The sequence below is a fragment of the Nerophis ophidion genome, linkage group LG17 (genome assembly GCF_033978795.1).
Source record: "Nerophis ophidion isolate RoL-2023_Sa linkage group LG17, RoL_Noph_v1.0, whole genome shotgun sequence".
Classification (NCBI taxonomy): Eukaryota; Metazoa; Chordata; class Actinopteri; order Syngnathiformes; family Syngnathidae; genus Nerophis; species Nerophis ophidion.
This window is the reverse complement of record NC_084627.1, coordinates 35,871,557-35,886,614: the sequence shown is the minus strand read 5'-3', so window position 1 is coordinate 35,886,614 and position 15,058 is coordinate 35,871,557. Positions and strand designations below refer to the sequence as shown.

General features: G+C 38.8%; 1 protein-coding gene across 1 annotated transcript in view; it reads right to left on the bottom strand.

Moving 5' to 3' along the window:
* Positions 1-245: 245 nt before the first annotated feature.
* The window catches only part of hmgcs1 (3-hydroxy-3-methylglutaryl-CoA synthase 1 (soluble)), a 39,218-nt gene continuing 24,405 nt past the window's right edge, over positions 246-15,058 (bottom strand). Inside the window, exons 8-10 of the mRNA XM_061876854.1 lie at positions 11,321-11,446; positions 6,336-6,493; positions 246-1,891 (exon numbers count right to left, since the gene is read on the bottom strand). Coding sequence (XP_061732838.1) covers positions 1,814-1,891; positions 6,336-6,493; positions 11,321-11,446 — 362 coding nt within the window. The 3' untranslated portion in view covers positions 246-1,813. The remainder of the gene's footprint in view (positions 1,892-6,335; positions 6,494-11,320; positions 11,447-15,058) is intronic.

Sequence of the window (15,058 nt, the reverse complement as noted above, 5' to 3'; positions counted from 1 at the left end):
TTTTTTGATGAGCCAAGTTTGTAATGTAATTTGTCTTTTTATTGTCAATTACAGTAGGTAAATTGATTTAGTCAAATATTGAATTGAATAGAAAGTGCCTAATTTAGTTTGTGTAGTCTATTCATTGTTTCATAACAACAGTTAAAAGTGGTTCACAAAAAGAAATGCAAATCAAAAGAAGTAAAGCAAATTCTATTTGAATTGTACAATTGAGTAGTGGGAAGAAACAACACAAACACATCAAATGTTGAATATAAATGTATTGATTGGTTCTGATTTACACAAATGAGGGAGGATTAAACGAAGAATCATCCACGCACTCTTATGTACACAGCATAAATACATTGACAGTTTATACTGTACTTTTACATTTCAAGTGGTGAGACTGCAAAGTGGGCACACACATCCTTGATGCTGGTGTGTGTGTGGAGACGGCAACTCTGAGGGTACATCAGCTTTTATACTTGAAGGATCTTGTAAGGCTTAACTGCAAGCAGGCTGAATAAGAATCATCCACTGCAACTTAGTTTAAGACTTATCTTAGCCATGCTTTTTCCTGAGCTCTACTTCTTCCAGCAAACAACTGGAGCACAATAACAGGAAGACAACGCTATAAAACAAAATGCCAGGACCTCATCAGCACACTGTCTTACTTCTAATGCCAAGTGTACTTTCGCCTTCATGGGCATACCGATTTCCCACACCCACACACACCGTAGTGAGGGTCTACTAGGCAAACAAATACAGTCCAGTCTTTGGCTAACAGGAGTTATTGCTAGCCATAGTGCCAAGGAGAAACCAGAGCTCGAAAAGCCTCTTCTGTGGTTAAGGTCTCCTGTTTGGGAACACTTGGCCTTCCCAGGGAATTACGTAAACAAAGATAAGTGGATCAAATGAAAGCGGTGTGACTTTATTGTTCAGTCGAGATGGAGAACTGGACTACACGCTTGGACTATTAATACTGTACTTTAACCAGTAATAAACTTTACTTTACTACATTCAGTCTTTAAATTCTGACTGTTGTAGTTGTCTGCAGTGTGACCCTCGGTATGTTGTAAAAATAAAATAATTATGAGATATATTTTGAGGTCTTACGCAAATTTGCTAATTTAGCAACTATTATTTACTATTTTCAATGTACAAACTGGATCCAAGTTTTCCTTTGTACACACTATTTCTTTTCAAATGAAATGTTTAGTTGGCGAAGTGTTTACTGTAAGAAACAATACGGTCTTGCATTTTGATTGGAACCGTGCCCTTATTAGGAAAGAGTGATGCTGCAGTACCATTACACACCACTAAGGGCATCATGATTGTGGCTGGAGTACATGCAGTCAATGATAGACTAATTCCACTTGTGTCAATCGGACAATAAAAGTTAAAAACAAGTGCAGACAGATACTGTCAAAGATTATAGCCTTTCCTAGCATTTAAGTGATATCTTATTACTTTTTATTTGAAATCTACAAAGGAAAGAATGCATGTTGGAATGTATTGTTTGATTGATTGTGGTGAAACTAAAAAACCGGGTGCTGATACTACCTTGGCTGTGTGTTACAGTTTATAGGGATGAGAGCAACACTCCTTGCTTTGACAACAGGAGTAAGATTCATTCTCTTTTTCATAACAGCTTGATATTAATTGCAGCACAAAGGCTTGTATTGCTGTGCTTTACAGTTTGTAGTCGTGATGAAGTTGCATTGCAGTAGCAGTTTCTAAAGGCTGTCCTCAAGTTCCAAACCATACATTGGCCTTTGCAGCCCTTGTACTTGTTTCCAGACCACTGGATGCCTCGGAGAAGAGCTGCGTGCTGTCAGTTGTTGATGGCGCTGTCGTTTGTGGCGGTGGCGACGGGAATATGCGGAATCTTCTTGGCTGGGCTTGAGATGTGCTGGAAGGACACGGAATGTTACACAAAGTCAATATTCATACAAAGAAACTAACTTGCTTGATGAAGTCATGATTGATTGCATTTTAAAAAATAATTTTGAGTTGAGGATAAGGCTTGAGAATTAAACACTTTTATTTCAATAATGGCTTCTTGGATTATGAAAATATAAAAATCAGAAAAGAAACACGATCAATGAGCAACGCAACATCCATGCAAATTCTGGGGCCTGTGACAGTGAAACAGATGAGCGAATGAGTGAAAAAAAAAGCTACTAGGAGTATGTCGTTATATCGATATACTCAATATATCGCGGGTTTGTCTCTGTGCGATATAGAAAATGACTGTATCGTGATATTCGAGTATACGTTCTCACGCAGTTGCTTTTAGCTGCTGGCATTACACTACAGGCTCTTCTCGCTATTATCTTGTCTCTCCTGCTCACAGAGACACTAAACAAGCGCACCTTCTTACATACGTCACGTGTGCAACGTCACAAGCTCCCGCGGAGCAGACAGGTAGCGACATGGTAACATTAGTTGTGATGCATACGGTGCGATGCGGGTGGTAATACGAAAGAGAGAAGGTGCGAATCTTGTAACAAATGGAAGCAAAATTAATTCCTAAGAAAAACAGCACGGGGTGCATCGTCTGGCAGTGGTTTGGCTTCAATCGGGAATATGGTGAACATTTATGCGGCAAAAGCGTTGCAACAAAAAGTAGCACCACTGCCACCACTGCTAATGTAGCATCATTTGAAAAGTCACCCGCTAAAGAATGAAGAGTGCTTGAAACTCTGCATGTCAACATCTCCGGCCGGTGCCACACCAACAAAATGCCGAAGCAACTATTTCCAGATCAACACCCAATGAAAAATAAAGTCAACAACAGAAGGAGAGGAACGTCCGCAGGAACCTACCACATACACTATTTAATTTCCTATCATGCAGCTCATTTTTATTTGACAGTTATTGAAATATCTTGTGTGACAACATGCACAAAAGTGCACTTTATTTTTTTTAAACTATTGTAGTGACGTTCTGTACAAAAAGTGCACTTTAGTTTAGTGTTGTTTTGATGTCATCTTAGTGACATGCACAAAAGTGCACTAATAGCTTGTTTTAAAATGTCTCTGACAATCTTGCACTTTCTGTTTTGAAATGACATGAATGCTTATGCCACTGCTTGATAACTGTTTGATAAATACACTTTTGGAAAATTGACTTGATTGTGATTTCCCTCTCTGCACGAAAGTTTAAAATGAGCATAGAGGAAGAATGTTTTAATGTAGACACATAGAATCATCATACTGCTGTGATTATATGCATCAGGTTTTTATTCAAGGCTAAGGCAAAATATGGAGATATATTGTGTATCGTGACATGGCTTAAAAATATTGAGATATTAATAAAAAACCGTATCGCTCAGCCCTACTTTGATGTACTTTTGGTTTTTCCTGACTTTATGAACTTTATGAACCACTTCTTTGGGGACTCTATTAAAGAGCTTTGTTATCTCTTTATTTGAACGATTGGAAAACCCATGGACAAAACAGCAATACAGCATTTTCTGATCAAAATCTTCACTTGTTTTAATCTTCACTTGTTTGAACGATTGGAAAACCGATGGACAAAACAGCAATACAGCATTTTCTGATCAAAATCTTCACTTGTTTTAATGCGTCGCTCAAGCTGCTTGACCATTGTGTGGATTAAGTCGCGAATAAAAACAGATGACGTCATATGCAACCTTCTTTTACATACGTATATACAAATAGGGCTGGCCGATATATCGATATAAACGATATATCGCAGGTTTGTCTCTGTGAGATATAGAAAATGACTATCGTAATATTCGATTATATGTTCTCATACAGTTGCTTTTAGCTGCGGGCATTACATTACTGGCGTTTCTCACTCCTTATCATCTCTCCTTCTCCCGGAGACGTAAAACAAGCCCGCCTTCTTACATACGTCACATACTGTCGCACGTCTAGCGTCATACGCTCTCGCCGAGCAGAGAGGTAGCAGCATGGCTAACGTTAACTGAGGCAGGTGGCTCAAGCAGAGCGGAGCAAAGCTTGTGACAATACGAAGAACAATAAATGCCCAAAATAAAGAGCAGGGGATTGATCATCTGGCGGTGGTTTGGCTTCAAGTGGGAAGATATTCAGCAGACAACAGCAATATGCAAAGTATGCAGCAGAAGTGTTACGACAAAAAGGTAGAAACACTATTAATTTGTTCTTTCATTTAAAAAGTCACCCGTGAGAGAATGAAGACTATTTAATGAATACAGTTTTGGTCAATTGACTTAGTTGTGATTTCCCTCTCTGCATGAAAGTTTAAAAGTAGCATATATTAATGCTGGATGAAGAAGAATGTTTTAATGTATACACATAGAATCATCATACTGCTGTGATTATTTTCATCAAGTGTTCATTCAAGCCCAAGGCAAAATATCGTAATATATATCGTATAGCGCAATATGGCATAAAAATATCGCGATATTAATAAAAGCCAATATCGCCCAGCCCTATATATAAATATATATGCATGCATAGGCGCCAAATTTATAGCAGTGGGTGCTTTGTGTGTGTGTGTTAAAAAAAAAAAGACGTTCAGCAGCAAAGTTAATATCTCATATAATTTGTGGTTCTATTATTTTGTAAAACGGACCAAACTCGCCACAAATTTAACTACAAAAAGATTGATTTTTCAAAAATTATTATAAAGATTGAAAGTTGCCATCAATCCCACGTGGGTGCTCGGCATTGTCCATGGGTGCTCGGGCCCCGAAGCACCCACGGGATCGGCACCTATGTATACGTTTCGTTTATATATTTACATATACATTAAATAAATTTAATATATAGAATTATTATTTTTATTAATTTATTTATATATATATATTATTATTTATGTAAGTCTTCCCCATCAATTCTGCCACTAATTCTCACTCTGTTTTGATTGATTGATTGAAACTTTTATTAGTAGATTGCACAGTACAGTACATATTCCGTACAATTGACCACTAAATGGTAACACCCGAATAAGTTTTCTAACTTGTTGGAGTCGGGGTCCACGTTAATCAATTCATGTGTCGTCACTGTTTCTCTTTCAATCTTTCCTTTGAGTTGTTGCACATGCTGCAACTACTGACTCACTGCAGCTGCTAGCAGCTAGGAAGACTAGTGATAACTCACGACATTGAAAGGAAATAACTTGGGTCTTGTGGAGAGAGCGGCCTCCCAGGGTTTCCAGGCTAAACTTGACAGCCAATTTTACTTTTTCTTTGTCCATTTCTGCTCTCTATTCTTTCCTGCGACTCAACATCAGCTGGAACGCCGCTAGAGATGTCCGACAATGGCTTTTTTGTAGATATCCGATATTCTGATATTGTCCAACTCTTAATTACAGATTCCGATATCAACCGATACCGATGTATACAGTCGTGGAATGAACACATTATTATGCCTAATTTTGTTGTGATGCCCCACTGGATGCATTAAACAATGTAACAAGGTATTCCAAAATAAATCAACTCATGGTATGGAAAAAAATGCCAACATGGTACTGCCATATTTATTATTGAAGTCACAAAGTGCATTATTTTTTTTAACAAGCCTCAAAACAGCAGCTTGGAATCTGGGACATGCTCTCCCTGAGAGAGCATGAGGAGATTGAGGTGGGCGGGGTATATTGTAGTGTCCCGGAAGAGTTATTGCTGCAAGGGGATCTGGGTATTTGTTCTGTTGTATTTATGTTGTGTTACAGTGCGGATGTTCTCCCGAAATGTGTTTGTCATTCTTGTTTGGTGTGGGTTCACAGTGTGGCACATATTTGTAACAGTGTTAAAGTTGTTTATATGGCCACCCTCAGTGTGACCTGTATGGCTGTTGACCAAGTATGACTTGCATTCACTTGTGTGTGTGAAAAGCCGTAGATATTATGTGACTGGGGTGGCACGCAAAGGCAGTGCCTTTAAGGTTTATTGGCGCTCTGTACTTCTCCCTATGACCGTGTACCACTCCGTACAGCGGCGTTTTAAATGAAAAGCCATAAATTCTGCTTTTTGAAACAGATACCGATAATTTCCGATATTACATTTTAAAGCATTTATCGGCCGATAATATCGGCAGTCTGATATTATTGGACATCTCTAAAAACATCGATACCGTATGGACAGATGGTCAGACAGGGCGTACATTAAAAAGTTAATAAACGTGTGTAACAAATACTGCATATAAAAATAGTGCCATTAAGGTAATCTTTGTTAACACTTGTGTTAAACTTAGACGGTCCCAATTTATTTTCTTCTTGGGTTTAACGTGAAAACGATTAATTGAGATTGGTTTTCTGTGATAAATGGACTACTTCCATAGATATTCAGCAGGTGAATGCATAGCCAGAGTACAGTTAAAGATGTGAGAAGAAGAAAGCAATACCTGCTGAGCGTCGCAGCAGTGAACACGCTCAGACTCTGAAGGCAGGTTGTCGTCCGCAGGTCTTCTGGCATATTCTCTGCGGTGTTTGTCGTCCACCCGCGTCAAGTACCACGTTCCTGGGAACAGATCCTCCACGCAGCCTTGAGGGACGTAGCCGGCTAGAAGAAAAAAACACATAAGTCATGCTATGAAGAGAATAGCGATGGTTGCGAGTAGAGATGTCCGATAATATCGGGCTGCCGATATTATCGGCCGATAAATGCTTTAAAATGTAATATCGGAAATTATCGGTATCAGTTTCAAAAAGTAAAATGTATGACTTTTTAAAACGCCGCTGTACGGTGGAAGAGGGGTTAGTGCGTCTGCCTCACAATACGAAGGTCCTGCAGTCCTGGGTTCAAACCCAGGCTCGGGATCTTTCTGTGTGGAGTTTGCATGTTCTCCCCGTGAATTCGTGGGTTCCCTCCGGGTACTCCGGCTTCCTCCCACTTCCAAAAACATGCACCTGGGGATAGGTTGATTGGCAACACTAAATTGGCCCTAGTGTGTGAATGTGAGTGTGAATGTTGTCTGTCTATCAGTGTTGGCCCTGCGATGAGGTGGCGACTTGTCCAGGGTGTACCCCGCCTTCCGCCCGATTGTAGCTGAGATAGGCGCCAGCGCCCCCCGCGACCCCAAAAGGGAATAAGCGGTAGAAAATGGATGGATGGATGGGATGTACAGAGTGGTACACGGACGCAGGGAGAAATACACAGCAGTGGCGTCTCACAATCAGCAGCCCCTCCCCCGTCGCCTGTCCCACACACAACACAGGAGTTGCAGCACGAGAGGTTCACTGGCGACGCTTGATGACCTCATCAAACCGCCGCGAGCGCAGCATAACAACAACCGGAGTGTGTTGTTGCTGGTGCTGTAGCCTGGCTAACAAGCCAGCTCGCTCGGTGACTGACTAACGACATGGTTTGGAATTATTTTAAAATGTCTCTGATGGAAAAAAAAAACTGGCAATTTGGAATGACTGCAAAAAGTTGGTTATGCGAGGAGGAACCGAGACGTCTTCCTATTACACGAGCAATTTGATCTCCCACCTCTTCAAGAATCATAAAGAGATACACAATGAATACAAGCGGAAGATGGATGAAAATCAAACAGCGAAAAAAAGTTGTACCACATAGTTGTCGCTTAAAGACTCCACCGAGAAAAAACAAAATTACAACAAAAAACACTCCTGTCTCAACGCAGCATTTCAGAAGCTCTGACTGACTGGTAGGCCACTTCAAGCACTCACCACTTGCTTGCAGCACATTTGTGTTACTTATACAAATACGTTAGAGCAGGGCAGTTTGAGACTTGTTTATAATTTCCTGTTATACAGTATACCAGGCAGTCTTGTACTAAAGGAGGACTATGATACTGTTTACTTTATGACTCTAGTATACGCTGGACTGAAGCTGTGGGCCTTCATTGTTTTTGTAGCTGTTGTTTTGAGGCATGTTAAAAAAAAAACAATAAATAATGCACTTTGTGAAAGTCAAAGTATAGTACTTCCCGTAGTTGTAGTGGGTCTCAGGGAGAGCATATCCCAAATTCCAAGCTGTTTTTTTGAGGCATGTTAAAAAAATAATGCATTTTGTGACTTCAATAATAAATATTTCAGTGCCATGTTGGCATTTTTTTCCATAACTTGAGTTGATGTATTTTGGAAAACCTTGTTACAATTTTTAATGTATCCAGCGGGGCATCACAACAAAATTAGGCATGATAATGTGTTAATTCCACAACTGTATATATCGGAATCGATTGAAATCGGAATCCGTAATCAAGAGTTGGACGCTATCGGAATATCGGCAAAAAAGCCATTATCGGACATCCCGAGTTGCGAGACATGAACGCTATCCTAAAAGACGGAAGATCCATCCATCCATCCATCCATCTTCTTGCGCTTATCCGAGGTCGGGTCACGGGGGCAGCAGCCTAAGCAGGAAAGCCCAAACTTCCCTCTCCCCAGCCACATCGTCCAGCTCTTCCCAGGGAATCCGGAGGGAAGATGTTGAAGATGAAGAACAAAATGTCTTCTTGCTTTATGTTCGATGAAACTAGTTTTCTTATTCCTTATTTAATTAGCTTTTATTGTCACGTTTAAATGCAAATCTTTAAAAGGTTAATGATTTAACAACCACCAACATAAACAGACACATGTGCGCAGTCAATGCTAATGTATTTGCATGTGATGCCCACATGCACATGTCCAGCATGTGTTGTATTGGGCTGACTATGAGTGGCATGCACGCAGTGTAGCAAATTGTAGTTCTAACACTCATCTCCAGTTATATTTGGGATGAGCACATGAACGTGCACATTATATGTGTGTGTTGGAGGTGTTTATTGGGTTGAGAATCACAAACATTAACCTGTGCACACATGCATTTGTGAAGCGTAAATGACAATTACGATCGCTCCACCAGTTGTATTTAAAATAATTATCAAAAAATTCAAATGAGGTGTCGTTTAAATATTGTGATCACTCCTCCTAAGGTAAAATTGAGAGCTGGTGAGAAATTGCTAGACATGTTGATAAGTCTTTCTACTGCTTTTTATGATCAAAGTTTGTCAAAAGTAACTGTGATCGCACTAGTTTGCTACATTGTGTGCACTTTTTTGTCTCGGTGTTGGTTACACATGTGCATCCCAAGAGAAACTTTGGAGGAGCAATCGCACTACAGTCAGCAACATTGTCTGCACCTGTTTGTCTCGGTGTTGGTTACACATGCACAATCCAAACATAACTTTGGAGGACCGATCACACTATTAAGCTACATTGTGTGCACCCGTTTATCTCGGTGTTGGCTACACATGCACGCCACAAAAGTAACTTTGGAGGAGTGATCGCACTACAGTCCGCTACATTGTGTGCACCTGTTTGTCTCTGTGTTGGTTACACACGCACATTCCAAACGTAACTTTGGAGGAGCGATCGCACTACAGTCAACTACATTGTGTGCACGCGTTTGTCTCTGTGTTGGATACACATGCACGTCACAAAAGTAACTTTGGAGGAGTGATCGCACTACAGTCAGCTATATTGTGTGCACCGGTTTGTCTCTGTGTTGGTTACATATACACATTCCAAACATAACTTTGGAGGAGCAATCGCACTACAGCGGTGTATGCGGCGCTCAAACATTTGTCGATCAAAGTCTTACCTGCATACCAAAGCTATAAACCAGGAAGAAAACTGTATGTATTTTTTTATCTACTGTAGTGAATTAATGGTTTGGTTTTCAGTCCATTCTTATTCAAATGTAGGGATATAACAGTAAAAAAAAAAAAAAATCAAAATAAATCGCGGTAAAATTCCCGACTGTTTGTATTATTGTTTACATTTTTTATTACAGAAAAAAAACGTCATTTACTAATGCATTTTCATTCCTTCCAACTTTTGAAACTCAAAAAGCCTAGTAGTCAGGATCCAGGGGCCACAGGCAAAGTCCCCCGACGCAAAATTGATTCGAAAAATAATTTTAATTAACTGCAAACTTTATCAGTACTGAAATAAATACTAGGTATAATGTTTTGTAATCTAATCGAATTGAACGCAGGTTGTAAAGATTGTGTATTCGATGCGAGAGGTATCATTCCTCTTTATTTTTGTTGACCAAACTTGGTGTTAGAGAAGAACAAAGCTTGTTTATTAGACTTTTTATTGTTTTGTATTAATATCAAAAAGTAAACACCATGTTTTTTTAAATGACTTGTGTTTTTTTAATGTCAGAGTTATTACTTAAAAAAAAACATTCATGTGACATAGAATTGTGTTAATATTTTATTTTGTACAGTTCATTCCTATAAAACATAGTTCTGCTAAAACTCTTAAAAGGATCTGTTATGTACATATATATGTACATATAAATGTACATAACTTTAAAAATACTTCCATCAAAATGTAAAAATAAAGGTAAAGGGATCAAGTAATGAGAAAAAGATGACACGTTAATATTAATGAACAAAAAAAACCAAATTTTTGTCTTTAAATATATGAATAAAATGTATAGCCTTTTTATTAGACATTACAAACTACATGATGCTCTTACGTTCAGACCAAATCCCAACTCTGTTTTAACCAACATAATCGTGATTTCAGTATTGCTTAAAAAAATTATTTTACTTATTATTTTGAGTTCATACAGGAACACTATTTTATCTGTATGGACAAATAGTGCAATTACGTCCTTTGGCCATTAGGTGCCACTTTGCATAATTCTTACATCCGTTTTAATCTGTTATGTCCACAAAGTGCTATCTTTCACAATTTTCACATTCATTTTATTTATTTGTTATTTTTCATTCTGCCATATTACTTTGTTTATAATGCTTGTGTTTCCATATACACATTCAGTTTATATTTGAGGTCTATGAAACATTTCTTTTTATCTACAATAATGTTTCTTTGACAAAAGAAATAATTTTGGATGGGTTGTCTGTTTTTTTAAATAAAACTTGGCCATTTTTTTTTAGTATAAGTACTTTTAGTAAATTTTGAGCACATTAAAAAATACAGAGATAATGATAAATGTGATAATTTTGGTCACAATAACCATGATAAAAAATAAGTGGCATCCCTATTCAAATGAAATTCAAAATTAAGCTTAGGGTTTGCTTGATAAATTTCTACCCGACAGAGATTGGCTATGGCACCATGTCACAGTTTAAAAATGTCTTCATATAGAAAGTTCAATTTGATCCTGCACTTGAAGAAATGTTGGCTTCTTTATTATGAAATGGTCTAATTGATGATGTAAAGATTGGATAATACGCAGCCCTCTCACTCTGGCTTTATCTTCTCTTGTGAACTTTTTGTTGACTGCACAGAAAGACCACTACCAATCAGAGTGCATACGTCCAAGAAGAACTTTGAGGCATAGAAAATCATAGATACTAAGAATGCCAGGTCCCTCTGTTGTAAGTGACAAGGAAAAACATCTTACCGAGGTGATGGGTCTGCTCTCGAAGCATCATGTTTTCAGAGAACACAGCAGGTGAAACCTTCTTCCTGGACTCCAGTCTGCTCTTTAGGTCACTCATGCTACTAAGAAGTTTGTCAAGAGCTGAACCTGAAATCAAGTCATACAAAAATATTCAGTTTCTACTAGGTTTTGATTTCGTCACACAATTGATAATAGTTTACATGCAGTGCATGTGCATGCCACTTGTCACATATTTGATGTAACAGTTCTTCAAAGGCTGTGAATACGAGAAACTTATTTTAGGTTTTCATTATGGACTGTTTGAAGTGAAAAATGAATTGATGAAGAAAATGAATACTTTCCAGATGTACTGTACACTCATGGCCATGAATTTCATATTCCTTGAAATACTGCATGATTTATTGAACCATTCATTTTTTTAAAGTTAATTGTTAGAATAATTGTTTCTAAGTTATCACAAAAATGTTGTGTTACATCGAGTGCCCAGTGAGAAGGAAAAGCTATCTTTGAAAACTACCAAGAAGAAGGCTCGTAAAACTCTCCACTGTGTAGGCGGGAAGCAACATGAAGGTGTTCCTGTTTCTTTCATGTAACAGAAAAGATAGATACAGAAACAGAAAGATATTGTCTGACCCAAGAACTACAAAAGCGAAGAGGAAGCAGGACCATACTCCCCTCCAGGCGACCTCTTTTTGAACCTCTCTTTGAACTGTTTTACGACCTTTTCTGTGAACTGTTTACGACCCTTTGGAAGCAGCTGTTGACATGTGGTCAGAGAAAGTCCAAATAAAGGAGAAGGCATACAATCTTTCACCAGAGAGTGGGTGACACTGTAAGAGGTTACATGTCGACAGGTTTCTCTTCAAACTGAGCAAAATTCAATTCTGTCTATGTTTAATTCTTTGCTTCTTGTCTTGTTTAATAGATGTCCTCAGTGTTTGAACCTGGCATACTACAATGTTTGTTTTTTTAAATAAGAATTGGGTGGCCGCGTTTAATTTAATTTAATTAAATTTTAGAACTATTCATATAAGGTGAAGTATATCCAGACTATGGAGCTAGCAACTTACTATGTGGCTCCAGATACAGTGTGGAGACGCTCCTCTAGGTTAATGATAATCACCACCATTATGGAAAACAAACTGCATTTCTAGGTACCTTAGTATCATAATAAATAGCATTATCACTGGAGGAATGAAGCTTAACACGTTAAACACAGAGCAAACCAGGAGCAGGCATGATAATATCTTAGCTAAATGCTAAAGGAACTTGAAAAAAACACCAAGAAATAAGTGCTTAGTAAAGTTTTTCAGAAAGGGGCATCCACACATTCCCGGTTTAGATGGCAATTCATCATGCTCTGCAAACGTTCATGTTAACACAGTATGTTTGATTTTCTTGTGGCGGTCTAGAGTATAGAGTAGTGGTGTCAAATGTACAGCCCACCCGCGAACAGGTTTTGTCCTGCCCATGAGATGAGTTTGCCAAATATTTAAATAAAAATAAGCTAAAATTCATGAATTAAATAAACATATTTTCTGTCCAGCGGATGTCCCAATAGCGCATGACTTCAGAGGGGACGAAGCTATGTACCATGTTAAAAGGCGTACGTACTTACGTTGCCGATTAGTGATAATACAAAATGTGGATTGATGTCAAATATGTTGCTGGTAATGTAACCTGCAACATATATACCCAAATAAATCATTTTAATAATCTGTTATTTTTAATTGTACTTATGACTGCATAGGGACACATTTTCTGCGAACACAAAAATATGCTGAAATAATATATCTCCCCTTCATCCTAAAAACATCTTATTGCTGAAATTTCAAAGCAGAAATCTGAGCGAGAGTAAAAAAAAATAAATCTGAATGCGCAGAGGAGTGAGGAGGAGAAAGTGGAGGAGAGGGGGCGCAAGAAAGCGCATCGGTCGGACTGTGCATGTTTCCATATTAACATTCAATAATTACTGTTTTCTTTATTGTGTACAAAACACATTTATATCCGCTCAAACATTTACATTTTTCGCTTGAGTTTGATTTATTTTTAAAATATGTCTGCGCTTGCAAAACATTTTTACGTCAAAATCTGCCTTTGTGATAGGGCTGGGCGATATGGCCTTTTTTTAATATCTCCATATTTTTAGGCCATGTCACGATACACGATATATATCTCGATATTTTTGCCTTAGCCTTGAATGAACTCTTGATGCGTATAATCACAGCAGTATGATGATTCTATGTGTCTACATTAAAACATTCTTCTTCATACTGCATTAATATGTGCTCATTTTAAACTTTCGTGCAGAAAAGGAAATCACAACTAAGTCAATTGACCAAAACTGTATTTATTAAACAGTTATTAAGCAGTGGCACAAACATTCATGTCGTTTCCTAAACAGGAAGTGCAAGATTGTCAGAGACATTATAAAACAAACTATTAGTGCACTTTTGTGCATGATGTCACTAAAAGGACATATCAAAACACTAAATAAAGTGCGCTGTTTGTACAGAACACCACTACAATAGTTTAAAACAAATAAAGTGCACTTTTGTGCATGATGTCACACAAGACATTTCAATAACTGTCAAATAAAAATTAGGTTCGTAATAGGAAATCAAATAGTGTTCATCCTTCGCTATGTGGTAGGTTACTGCGGACATTATCTCCTTTTGTTGTTGACTGTTTTTTTCATACGGTTTGATCTGGGAATGTTTGCCTTGGCATTTTGATGGTGTGGGTGTGTGGCACCGAATGGAAATGTTGATCTGCAGAGTAAGCACTCCTCATTCTCTAGAGGGTGACTTTTCAAATGATGCTACAAATTAGCAGTAATGCTACTTTTTCTAGCGACGCTTTTGCGGCATACTTGACATATTTATTATTATTTTATTTTTTTTCCAAGATGGCGCTGCTGTAGTGGCTGCTGTTGGCTGGAGCTCTGTGCTCTAGTGTCATCCTTTTGTGTTTTCCTCTTGTTTTCATGTGTTGTTATATTTTTTTTCCTTTTGGTCCGGGACCCTTTGGGACTGTGTGACAATGAGTGGCACTTTCGTGACCTCTGTGGTGCTTTTTTGTGGACTTCTGGATCTGCCTACCGGGAGCCTTTTGGCCATGGAGACCAGCTGCTGGGTCTCTGCCACACCAGAGTCGGTTTGGAGGGACTGGAGGAGATGCGGATGAGGGGACAGGGCTGCGGAGCTAGCACTGAGCGCCGGGACGGAGAGGCTTCGCAGTGTCTTGGCTGGGTGAGTAGGTGTCGGACACCTCAGTCTCCTTGGACGTATCCTCGCTCATCCATGCGGACTGGACACTGGTCGAGAGTTGGTTGGCGGCCGAGAGTGGAGTCGGCTCTCTTGGTTGCTTTGTTGGGTCTGCTCCTGTCTCTGGCCATGCTCCTTCCACCCCAGCGGAATGATGGTGTGGAACACCGCAGAGGCCACCACAGTGTATATGTTTCTTTTAGTTTTTATTCATAGCTGTATGTAGAATTGGCTGGTTGCATCAGCTCCGTTACTTTAATGTCTTTCATGTCCTTTATGTTCTTTGATGTTTGATGTTTCCCTCTTACACACGTGTAAGAGGGATGTGTACTATGGCTATGAGTTGTTTTTTCCCTTGGCCTCAGTCTGGACCCCCTCACCAGGGCCCAGGCATAGACCGATTTTTTTTTTTTTTTAAATTGTAATCTTCAATCCCCCCCCCCCCCGTTTACCTGTATCTCACCTTTTTTGT